Source organism: Aythya marila (assembly GCF_965140915.1).
Source record: "Aythya marila genome assembly, chromosome: Z".
NCBI classification, from domain to species: Eukaryota; Metazoa; Chordata; class Aves; order Anseriformes; family Anatidae; genus Aythya; species Aythya marila.
This window is the reverse complement of record NC_139080.1, coordinates 60,102,962-60,115,970: the sequence shown is the minus strand read 5'-3', so window position 1 is coordinate 60,115,970 and position 13,009 is coordinate 60,102,962. Positions and strand designations below refer to the sequence as shown.

The 13,009-nt window shown below is 39.0% G+C and overlaps 1 protein-coding gene across 1 annotated transcript in view; it reads left to right on the top strand.

Annotated features, from left to right (window-relative positions):
- Positions 1–5,804, top strand: part of EFNA5 (ephrin A5) — a 213,974-nt gene extending 208,170 nt beyond the window's left edge. Inside the window, exon 5 of the mRNA XM_082784393.1 lies at positions 1,549–5,804. Coding sequence (XP_082640519.1) covers positions 1,549–1,670 — 122 coding nt within the window. The 3' untranslated portion in view covers positions 1,671–5,804. The remainder of the gene's footprint in view (positions 1–1,548) is intronic.
- Positions 5,805–13,009: the final 7,205 nt, after the last annotated feature.

The window sequence follows — 13,009 nt, the reverse complement described above, 5'->3', positions numbered from 1 at the left end:
GCTGATAGACCTGACACAACTGCAGCATCAGTGCTGAACAAAATGTGACGTTGCTAATACAGTTTACTCTGCATCTCCCAGTGAAACTGGACTGGAGTCAAAGAGCCTGTTAACCCAAATAATGCTAAGTGCTCTACCTGCTTCTGTGCTAGGTGTCAAGGGTGTGAAGGGGATCTTTTGATCTAACTGAAGCTAAGTAACGTGAAAGGCTCCACACCAGTGTTGCCTGGTGATCCTGTTGCTGTACCTTCCACTTCCCATAGTGTCTTTAATTGGGATCACACAGTTCTCATCCACTCTAATCCTGGAAGCGCAATTTGTTGAGATGGGAGCTCTGAAACAAATATATCACAGGTATTTCAACACCTCTCTTAAAATGGGGAAGTTTATTACACTAAGTTGTGAGATACTGTTAATTTTCCTGGAAACTTAGGCATCCTAAAATAGCTTATGAATTCATTCTGAGGCCACTTCACACTTCCTTAAAAGGTTTAGCTCATTTTGTTCATTTAATACTAAGAAAATTCAAACACAGAGCTGACTTTTTATGGCAAGCCTCAGACAGATTGCTCTTAAATTAGTTAAACTAGATAGCTGTGGATATAGGGGATTTTGCAAAGAAAAATACCACGCTCATAACAACACTAAAGTTGAATTTGAATTTACCTATATATATATATATATATTTTTTTTTTGTTACAAGTTTTAGCTCTAAGGCTGATTTTTAATTAATAAATAAATAAATAAATAAACAGATCTTTATTCGGTGTAATAAAATTATCAGAGTGTTTTTGACTGTATTCTCCTCTGGTGCCTATACATAAGCATGTTTTCACAAACCAGGTAGTTATTTTTTCATTAGTTTTGTCAGTACATATGTAAATCTGTATTTTGTGTACCATAAAAAGTAGTCTGCTACCTATGAGATTTTGGGATTGTGCCTGTATTGTATACAATCAGAGACTGTCTTAGCCCTCAAAATTCTGTTTTGAGAAAGGAAGACTCGTCTCATATCCCCTGCACATCCCAAAATGAAGTGTACTTTAGTGGAAATTTGATGTGTAGAAGTGGAATAAATGCTTGCACTTATGGGCTATTCTTTTTAATTCAGGAGCCAAAATCTGTAACTCAGGAATGGGGTTAACTTTGAAATTAATTCTAAGCACATGTAACTTCCTCAAGCCCTTTTGAAAATCAGGTGTTTTTATTTAGCTGCCTCACTATTGACATTGCTATCTAATAAACCATCCAAATCTGGAGCTACAGTATTTTCTTAGAGTAGGAATCTTTCATTCCTTAGTCTGCTGCAGTCAGACTTAACTTTCTGCTCCTCTGGTCTTCAGTGGGAGTTTTGCCAGTAAGAAATGCAGGACTTGGCCCCAAGTTGGCTACATAATGAGGTATTACATGGTTGTGAAAGTCAATGACAGCACAAGGTTCATTGCCCTATTTCATAAAGGCAGTGAAATCTACTTGCAGTTGTCGGCTCAGTGAGAGTTTATTAAGGATGCAAAATCTCATTGGAATGTATGCTTTCTGTTTGAACAGATGATACCGTACATGAGTCAGCCGAGCCATCCCGTGGTGAGAATGCGGCACAGACACCGAGGATACCCAGCCGGCTTTTGGCAACTCTATTGTTCCTCCTGGCAATGCTTTTGATATTATAGCACAGTATGCTCCAGCAACCTGTCGCAGAAAATATCAGGGTCTTGGAACATCAAAGATCCACCTAACTGCTCATCCCAAGAAAGGGACTTTATTGTTTTTGCAGATGTCAAATTGTTATTTTTCCCTTTTCCCTGTTCTTCTCCCTTTTAGCCTGAACTCAGCAAAAATTTGAAGGGGATAACTAGCTTCAGCACCTGTCCCTACCTACCCTGTGACTTTCTTAACCCCTCCATACAAATAAAAGGACTCCAAATGAAAATGCCAAACTATAATAGTGACACTAGTGATTCTTATTTTCCTCTGCATTCTCCTTTAAGAAGTCACCTCTGTTAGTTCACTGTGTCATCCGTGTGTAGACAAGGAAGAGTAGTGGCAGATGCAGTCAGTGAAGGATAAAGAAACTGAGTGAAAGCCTGGGAGAGTTTTCTCTCCAATACAATATTTATGCCTTCTTGTTCAGCACTGTAAGATGATCATGCAAGGCATCGTGTCACGATGTCAGGACTGGAGGGGAAATATTAAGAACAGATATAACACCATTTCCTCCAGGAGTTTCTAAATGAACAGGCTTCTGAAAGGGGAAGACATTGTTTCTTACAAACTGTCCTGAAATATCTTTGACAGTAAAATTCATGCTCACAAGTAGAAACGCTGTCTTTGGTGAGAGAAAGGGGTTAGTATTTAAAAATGTTAGCACACAGCAGGCAAGGTCAGATTTAGGAAACTTCACTGGGGGTGTGAGTGCCTCTGTTATTTCGTTTTAAGGGGATAATGCACACCGGATTATTTTATTTTAAAAGAAATCACCGTGGTGCTACAATTTTTTTCTTGAAATGCAGAGGCACCTTTCAGAATAAAGTGACCTTCCCCAGCGCTGACTTAGTAGCTGATAGCCTTGGATGCTGCTCTGGGTGTTAATACATGCTATGAGAGGACATCAGTGGCCAGAGGAATCATGTTTGGGACACAGGATCTCCAGTGTGCTCGATTTGTCTCTCCTGCAAGTTCCTCAGTCATGGGAATAAACCACAAGTAAAAGAAGCCAGAACAGTTTAGTAGCATTGTTTGGTGGGGGGAAAGAAAAGAAGTGTGGAATATGAATTCAAGTGTTGATTTTTTTATCCTTTCCCCTTCCAGCACAGTTTGAAGAGTAGAGGAAACGTGTTTATCAGCCAGAGATAAACTAGATGGGCTCCCAAAGACTTAACAAAATATTTTTTTAAAAATCCACTAGAATAGAAAATACATTATTTAGATATACTTTATGCTGAGAGTGAGTATATATGCTTGTCCTATTTAAACATGTGAGAAAAGTGGTACGCCTTGATGCAAGTAGGAAATGGGACTGTCTTGTTTGATGGAATTGGGAGTGACCCTGTTTAGGGAATCTGAGCCTTGGCTATGGTAGAGCTTGAAAAAGTCATTTGCCAGGAAGTGCGAGCCTTGGGGTATTTTTTGTCTAGGCTGCCATGAAATTCGAACTGCTAAGCATAATCAGGGAAATATCAAACCAAGACTGAAACAAAGCTTTTCTAAACAAAAACTGTGATAATTGTTAAATGCGAAACAAAACATGGAGCGCATTCAAACAAAACAATGGTTTTCTGTATTACTTCTGAAGAAAAACTCTGGCATAACAAAATTGAGTGATACCAACAGCAGACAGCACTTGGTTGTCTTTTTTATTATTATTATTTTTTTTTTTTAAAGAGGAAAAGCTTTCCTAAAGTTGTAAGCAGCTCACTATTCAGTAAAGGATGAAAAGGGGAAATCAATTTAAGATATAAAGGGAGGCTTTATGCATGCTAAACCACAACCTGAGCTTGCCTGATACCATACAACAAGGTTCTTGTTGCAGGGCCTGTGCTTACAGCAGGAATGTAGGAAATTTCCTCTAGTGTGAAGTGCACACAAAAAAGATATGTAGTCTAAACAGTGAGGGAAGTCAGCCAGCATCCCATTACAATCTAGCTGGTACTTTCCACTCTTTAGCATGGATGTACTTGGTACACATGCTAATACTTCCTTCAAGTAGGAATTAAAGAGCTGTAGATGAGGTGAGTTTAGTCAAAATGAACCTCAACAAATGGATTATTAACTGATAATATTGCATGATAGGTAACCCTATTAAATGATTCATAACAATTACAGACAGTTGTACCAGCAGTGTCAATTTCATGTGGAAGTGGTGGCTTCATTTTCCATCCTTTGTCTCTAAGTGACGTCAGAGTTTGAGATGTACACTTATCTACAGCAGACACTTTTCAATGGTTTTGCTTCAGGTGCAACACCATTGCACCTGAATAATAAACCTTCAGTTTATTACAGAGCCTTGATGGGTAGGTGAGGGACAGCACGAGTGGTGCAGCTGCAAGGCAGGTCTCTGTGCTGCCCAGGGTGCCCAGAAGACTACAAGACACTGCCATTTCAGTACTTGATGGCATCAGGCAATCCCAGTCATAGAAGTAAGTACTGATGGGTTTTGTGTTGCAAAGCAAATCTCTGATGCTCTGAATGCAGATGTTGGCACCAACTACAAGGAGATTTCTGCTCCCCTCCACTCTGCCTGCCCCTTCTCAGGCTTGAGGAACTGATTCTCCCTCAGCCTCGGTGGCTTGCTTACCCCCATGGCTTGCACTCCTGGCTGCCAAGGCCACTGCAATGCAAAGCAGGGAAAATAGGGATCAGTGGGTTTAGTGGATACCGTGTATCCTTTAATAGACAAGGTAACATTTCGTGTTAGTTTAGAATATTGTTTTGTACTGTACTTACTTGGATGGCGAAGGAAAGACAAGTAAATCTTAAAGCTATGTTCTTTAAATTCTGTATTATTAGCAACCTCTGTTGTATATAGTGTTTGATAATAAAGTATTAATTTGATTCTTATGTCTTTTGTAAGTGAGAACAATAGAATTTCAGGATATTAAAATCACGCGTTGATTACAAGACAGAGCTTTGAAGCATCAAGTGTGATCATGGCTGAGAACTGAGAGACAAGTGGCCATGACACTGCAGCATACAGGACTCATCTTTGGAAATCGTTCATCTATTGCAAGACTTCACATTGTCGAGACCTGGAACAACATGACTTTTGATGATCAATGTTTTGTCTTCAGTGTTTAAAGGTCTGATATTGGAGCCCTGTGGTTTCTGTGTTAGTTTTTGTTCTTTTGTATCATGTTTGTTTCTAAAAACACTTTGGGGATATAACAACTCTTTTTCTCTCTTTTTTTTTTTTTTTTTTCTAAATCTTTTTTTTTTTTTCCTCTTGTTTTCCCTCTGATTTTGTTTCCATTAATAGTTTTTTTTTTTTTTTTTTTTTTTTTTTTCCAGAAAGGATCTTGCCAGTGTCATGTGCGCTATATGTATGTACTTGGTTCCAAAACAACTAGAAACAATTTTGGGAGGTATAGAGAGTAGATGAGTAGATTGTTTCCTTTCCTATATAATTGTGGAAGGAAAATGGTTGTATTTGTACCTGTTGATTCCCACCCCTAGTTGTCAAAACTGAACTTAATCCATTGCCTAGTGAGAGCAATGGTTCAGTCACTTTCAGAGACTTAGAAAAGTGTGTTAACTCTTCCCCTCCTTTCATTACACTTGGATTTTGTAATCACCAGTTTTACTGTACAACCCTCCACACTTCTCTCCCCTTTTCCTGCCCTTCCTCCTCTCCCACCCCTGTCCTTTTTTTAATTTGGAGCTGTGAAAGGGCAGATCTGTTTCTGGCCTGGCATCACTGAGTTTTTCCCATGCATTCGCCCTCGAGCTTCTCGGATGTGAGACAAATCTCCCTACAATAGGCTTGCTGCCATTGTCTGTACAGTTTAATAGATGCTGGCATGTTGGAGGTTACCCATGAGTCTGCAAAATCCGCTTTCCATGCTTACTCTTGACACCCCCATTGAAGCCACTCATTGTGTATGCATCTGGGTATGAAAGTCCAGCTCAGTGTGGTCCTGTGCTTGTACTGCCCTGCTTTGCAGTTTCTTTGCACTTATTCATTGAGTGCTGTTTTTGAAATGCTTACATTATATGAACTTAAAAGAAAATGTAAAAAAAAAAAAAAAAAACCAACAACAACAACAAAAAACAAACAAACAAAAAAAACCCCTGCCCCATAAGATCTGTATTTGTATATACACGTGTCCGTACAATTATACTTAAATAAAATTAAAGATTTTCATCATTTTAATTGGTTCTCTTAGGCTATATTTTTGTTCATTTAATTACGTCTTTATTTTAGGGGCTATTTGTACCTACCTTCCATATTTGTGGGCAATGTAAAGCCATGTGGAGTATGAGTGGGAAAGTGTGAAGAATGCAGTGGGCACAATGACTGACTACCTAGAGCTGTAATGACCTACATCCTGGCTGATCTAAACTCTGGCTGCTCTGCTCTTCACTTTTTTCTTTTTGTTTAAAATTATTATTATTTATTATTATTATTTATGTGTTCATAGTTCTTCCAAATACTTAGGAGAAGAAGGAACTATGCCAAAAAAGTGCTGGAGCATTACATGGTTTCCATCATCTCTTTTGACCTGCTCTGGGCCTCCAGAGCAGTATTCCTTACTCCTCTGGGTAGCACATATTTGTGTGGCATTGCTCTTGCTCTCTGAGGAATAGAGACAGCCCCACAGGTATGCGAACAGGGCAGCTGCACACCCATCTACCCCGGGTGCTCCTCTGACTGACAAAGAGATGGGGTTGGAAGTGGTTTGAAATCTCAGCCGTCATTTTAGTCACAAAAGTGTGGAAAAGGGCTGAGGGTGGTGGGAGTTTCATGGATGGGAGAATATGAGCAATGGTACCTCCTGCAAGGAAGAAGAGGAATGGAAGCAAGCAACTGTGCCGGCTCTTTCTTCTGCATCTGTGCCCCCTGTGGCTGATGCAGTGCCTCAAAAAATGCACAGGACTGGATCGGGCATGACTTGTATGTAAGGTGTATTTGGCAGTGCTTGTTGTCTAATCACATAATAGGTACAGTGGTGTAGCAGGAGAATTTAGGTCATGGAAGGCGGGGACACATACCGAAACCTATAATACACGCACCCTGCATTCAGAACTCGTCTGTAATTACCACATGTTAGCATTAAACTCACTGAAAGCTTTTTATTACATTTAATTAGTTGACAGGGCAGTAAGTACTAATTATAACTTACTCTAGCCTTCTTTACAAATGAGAAGTGACAGCTTGGTGAGAGTAGAAGTGTGTGTAAGTATTTGATACAAAGAATTGATGCACCAGACTTTTTCCTCTGGAGCTGTGATGTTACAACCAGGGCAGGGTTATAAGTGACATGTGTTCAGTATGTCTTAACATAATAGCCATGTCCAGAAAATATCCTGCAGCCTGACACGCTTAATAGCCTTCGCTCAGAAGACACTCTGCTTTTGCTGAGAATGGTATTTGATTTCATTTTTCTGCATTAGTGTGCACAATGGGCCTTTGTGCTCCCTCATCTTTCCTTCCACAGAATAATTCTGCTCACAGAGTACCTCTAAGGACATTCTTAGGAATATTTCGGCATGCATCATACCACTACAATACGGTTGTGTGCCAAGGTGTTTTTATTCACTGGAAACAATGCTCTGATTTATATAGGCTAGAGATGTGATAACCAACTGGGATGGTTAAAATTTTACGAGCTTTAAAAGTGAAAGATTGAAAAGTGTGTCCTTTTAGTATTTCCCCTTAGAAGAAAATTTAGTTTAAAACACTTTGTATTACAGGTGTGTGCCTAACAGCCCAGATCAAGACTCATTCATTGTAAAGGCTGTGATACAGACTACTCTTGTATAAGCCAGTTATTCATGTTTGTTTTTAGCATCACTTTCATTTGATGCTACAGGTGAATGCAAGCTGAAGTTGTGCCAATTTATTTATTTTTTACTTGAAAATTTATCCTAGACCAGATAGAAGCTTTTTAAAGCTTTTTTTTTTTTCTTTTTATTAGATTTCTTAGATTTCTTAGATGCAAAAATATCATTTAAATAAAAATCAAAGTAGAAGTGTGATAGCAGTTGCAGAAATGTAGAAAACCTAAGCAGTTTTTGTTTTTGTCCCCCTCAGATAAAACTATTAGGTGAGTGATGTCAGTCATATTTAATACAGAAGAATTCAAAACAGAGTAACTCCTGCAGCCACCCGCACATCTTCAAACACTCATTTTTCCTGTGATGGTTCTTCAGGCAAATTCTCCTTTCATCTGCTTACACAAGGATGATTATAAATACAAGAAGAAATTGCAGGGAGGCAAGCTAGATATCTACTTTGAGGAAAAGAAGCATTTTCTCTTTTGCCTAGAACTTTAACAAAGTGTACACTGTATTTGAGATCAGGCTTAGAGTGATTTCTGTAGGCTTATTCACCTTGTAATACAGCTCTGAAGTGAGGGATGGAAGGGTTCTCCTGTATATACATTCTTAAGTGCATTCTTCCGCCAGTTATCCTGCAGTTCTCATGTTCAAAGCATGCTTTAAGTGCTATTTTGTGGGACACAGTTGCCCACTTAGCTGTATTTATTTTCTGGTACTAATTTTAACATTTAAACTTTTTTTTTTTTTTTTTTTTTAATCCACAGATAAAAATGCTGTTGGCAAAATTGAAGTTTTTGTTTGGATGGTATTTGTAAAAGGAGAGGTCAAGTAAATCAATAGGGTACTGTAGATATAAGTATCCCTCTGTTCCTTCTACTGCCAAGAACCGATTTTATCTTATGTTCTCCCGGATTATAACTTTCTGTATCTTCACTAAAGGTTCACCTAAACACTGACTACCCAGTCCAAGAAGTTTAGGAGGGATTTATTTCATTATTATTATTATTTTAAAATTTTTTTTTTTAACCTTTACCAAAATGATTAAGAAGTCTAGAAACTGAATGCATCAAAAGCAAAGCATCTTCCTAAAGAAGCATCTCTGATGCAATATTTAAGTTCTGTTCCTTTTTGGATAGTGGGAATGACAGAATCACAGAATCATCTGGGTTGGAAGAAACCTCCAGGATTACCTAGTCCAACCTCTGATCTAACACTAACAAGTCCTCCACTAAACCATATCACTAAGCTCTACATCTAAATGTCTTTTAAGGACCTCCAGGGATGTTGACTCAACCACATCCCTGGGCAGACAATGCCTAACAACCCTTTCAGTCATGAAAACTGCAACTTTAGCCCATTCCCTAAATGGAGGGCTATTTACTGGAAGTAGCTAGTCCTGCAATGCCAGTCATTGACTGAGGAGGGTCAGAATAATCAAGCCCTTGGCTGGGTGTGAATATTTCAGGGGAGATTTGGCATGCTGTGCGTACCCCATTGCTTCTCTTTGCTGTGATAGGCATGGAGAACAGGTAGGTGGGGAAGAAAGACAGAGCTCATCCAGTCTCAGAGAGCTATGCACCATCCACTGCAGAAAGTAGACATCAGACTTTAAGCTGAAGAAAATGGCTACTGGTGTAAACTGTTCATGAGTAAAAGTCTTACTTGTTTGTTGAATTAATAAAAACATTAAACAGAAAGCTTGCGAAGTACCAGGCTGTGTTCTCTAGAAGCAGTCCTCTGGTCAAGCACTGTTTTTGGGGAAAGATTTACCTCTCAATTGGGCCAATCGATTTTGAAAAGCCACTAACATTTAAAAACATTGAGTTCACCTAACCATTCCTAAACAGGAAAGGCTTGAAGTCTTGCACTCTCCAAGGCTCCTCTTGGCTGCACCTCGAGCTGGTACATCTGGAGCAGCTGGCAGCTCTGGATTTTGAAGTACCACACCCTTGTGTGAGGTCTTCCCCAGCTACTGAGCATGCTGTGTGGCGAATGCTTTAATGGACATTTTAAAACTTGGTTTGGGGAGTAGTTTTTTCTTAGTTTTATCTTTTCTGCCAAAAAGATCCTGAAGCTGAATCTGGACTGCAGAGTGTAAAGTGACTTTCAGGAGACAGGATACAGCCACAGTTTGATTTAGGAACACTGCAAAGAGAAGGAAGGCTCTTCGTCCTTAATAATGAAAGAACAAAAGCATGGATCATGCATGATGTTAATAGTTATCAAATGTAAAGCAAAGCCCAATGAACCCTTGTAGTGATGCTTATCAGGCTTTCTACATTGCTTTTACAATATCCTGGCTCTTGCACATACTTGCATTACAAAAGGCCTTGTGTTCCCCTTGACACAGAAGCCAAAACAAGTGTGCATATCATCTTTGCTGGTGAATAAGTGCCCCTTTTGTTGTTGCTTATTTAATTATTCTGCATTTATTTGCAGGTAAAAGAAAGAAAAAAAAACTGCACACACTTCCTGTGCTCTGGTCTCATTAGCCAGATTTCCTTAAAACTCTTGTACTCCAGAGAAGTTTTGCCAAGTGGCTAAATGCAATGCACACAGTATGAATATTTATGATGTTTTAATGATGGGATTTTTGCATCCATGAATAATAAAGATTTTAACAAGAACAGATAACGAGATTGTACAAAACAGTGGAGTGGTTAATATAGCAACCTCTTGGTGCAGGGACTCCATTGACAACAGCAGGCAGTGTGTACCTCCCTCCCCTTTCCCCTTGCTCTTTCTCTAGCACCAAAATTAGTCTGGTGGGACATGCAGATCCCCCAGATAGGTTTGCAGAAAGCAGGCATTTTATGTATGCTTTTTGCCATAGCCATCTCCTACATGCTTAGTTTGAAGAAGCTCAAGATTTTTGAATAAAAATGGACCTTCAAATTTTGAACATAATACTTTATTTCAGATTCTCTCCAGCAGTTTGCATCTGAGTCTGAAACTGCCACTTTGCTTTGACTCTTTAGGAGCAACTAATCAACAAGTGTTTACAAGAGACTTATGAACCCCACGAGGATTGGGATCCCTAAATCAAAGCAACATGGTCTGAGGCAGGGAAGGGTGATCTTTCCTCCGTGCTTCAGCCAGATGGCACTGAAGGGAAATCACTGTTAGGCCAGGTCTTCAGTGAAGTACAGGGAAGACTGCAAAGTCCTGGGGACTGCAGCCCTCCCAGCACTTGTCTGTAGTCACAGGTGCTAAAGCCTGACCTCTTTACGGTCAAACTGAGGTCTGTAAGGCTGTGGTAATGGCATGCTTGAAAATAAAAATGAACATTTTACCTTCTTATAAATTTTATAGCAAGGGTTTATTATATGTTTACTGTACCTGGGAGTGCTGGACCTGTGGGAGCAGGTGTCAGGCAATGTGCAGGTAGATAAGTGATGTCAACAAACCAATACCCATTTAAAAGACCTGTTTGTTCGCACTTCCTATCTTTGCCAGCTCCTTCCTGCCCTATCCTGTTGTTAGAGTCAGACTGCTTCACTGCCATCCCTGCTGCCACTCTTCTACTAAAACCCCTCAATTCAATGCTTTATTTGGATCTTGTGTATAACTGCCATCCGTTCCATATTTTTTCCACCTGGAGATATCAAAAAATGTTTGCCTGTATTTTAACCTTTGGTCAAACTTCCTCCCAGGCAAATAACTGGGGCTGTGCCCCACTGCCTGTCACAGTCCAGTACCTGTGTGGTGAAGATCAGGCCTCAAACTGATCCACTTGCTCTCAAAGCAGCAGCTAGAAGATGTTTCAGGTAAGAGTTGAGCTGGAAAGCTGCCTAGTTGGGTGCTTGTGTCTATGTTACACAGTAGAGGACATTGGAAGGATTTATTATAATAAAGTTGTTTTTCTTGAAAGGAAGAAAGGGAGAGAGAGAGAGAGAGAGAGAGAGAGAGAGAGAGAGAGAGAGAGAGAGAGAGAGAAAGAGACAGAAAGAGAGAGAGAAAGAGAGAGAGAAAGAGAGAGAAAGGAAGGAAGGAAGGAAGGAAGGAAGGAAGGAAGGAAGGAAGGAAGGAAGGAAGGAAGGAAGGAAGGAAGGAAGGAAGGAAGGAAGGAAGGAAGGAAGGAAGGAAGGAAGGGAAAGAAAGAAAGAAAGAAAGAAAGAAAGAAAGAAAGAAAGAAAGAAAGAAAGAAAGAAAGAAAGAAAGAAAGAAAGAAAGAAAGAGAGAAAGAAAAAGAAAAAGAAAAAGGAAAAAGAAAAAGAAAAAGAAAAAGAAAAAGAAAAAGAAAAAGAAAAAGAAAAAGAAAAAGAAAAAGAAAAAGAAAAAGAAAAAGAAGAGGTTTAAAATAAAATAGTGTTTTGAAAGAAGTCACAGCTGAGCACTTTTAAAAAGATTTATTTTATTTGCATTTATGGTCAGCCAGGGAAATAAAAGAAGAAAGACTTTTGATCTTCAGTGCAAACTAAAATAAATCAATATAGATCTTATGTTACTTTCTTGCCATCTTCTCCATATGGAAGGTTATTTAGTGTTATATATATAGTCTAACCCTGTTAAAGAGAAGAGAAGAAAAATCCTTTCAGAGCTTAAACAACTATTTAAACTAGTTTTTAAACTTTCATTAATGGGCAAACAAACTCACTATGAAACAAGTAGATCCTTCCCTGTTTGTGTTGGCACACAAAACACTAGAACAATCATCATGAAGCAACTTATCTCTGATCGTATTATCTGGGTGTCCTGTCACAGCTATTTTCAAATATTTGCTCCTTTTGTATGCTTTCAGTGAGTACTTGTCCCAGAAGCCACCATGAAATCTACTTACATTATTTCAAAAAAATTAAAAAAAAAATCACAAAGAAGGAAATTAAAGGATACTTCCACTGCCCTAGTTTCATCTCTCTCTGGCAACAGATAAGTGTTTTAAATGTCTGGTTAAATACACTGAAGAGTAGTAACACTCTTCCATTTTGTGGTGTAATGCAGTGTGCTGGCTGCCTGGGCTTTAGGAGGCTGGTGACAGGAACCCTGCATTTCCCTCTTTCTCTGCTGAGTAAATCAGAAGTCTGAAGAAGTTGCTGCTGAAGAGACCACAAAGAGCACACACACCTATGCCATGTGTAGTGCCTGTAGCAAGTGCAGAAGCATTAATAGATGTAACCTGGGCTCAGTCCTCAGAATATGCAGCCCCAACACTAAAACAGGGCTTGATGAAATGGAAAAGATCGTATACTCAGAAATGGAAAAAAGAAAATACATGCAGTCTTGCACAGATTTTTTATTTTATTTTATTTTATTTTATTTTATTTTATTTTATTTTATTTTATTTTATTTTATTTTATTTTATTTTATTTTATTGAGAAAAACAAAGCATAAGAATATTCTAATTGGGCATCCTACGGAAAAATGAAAAAAGGAAAGCCATTCTTGTGGTAGAGCAGCAGGGTGTGGAGACTCCTGAGGAGAATTTTCTGAAGGAGAGAGAAAACACACGGTGACTCACTGGGCAAGCAGTTTCCATTTGGAAAAATTAGGCAAGAAATATTAGCACACCAGATTC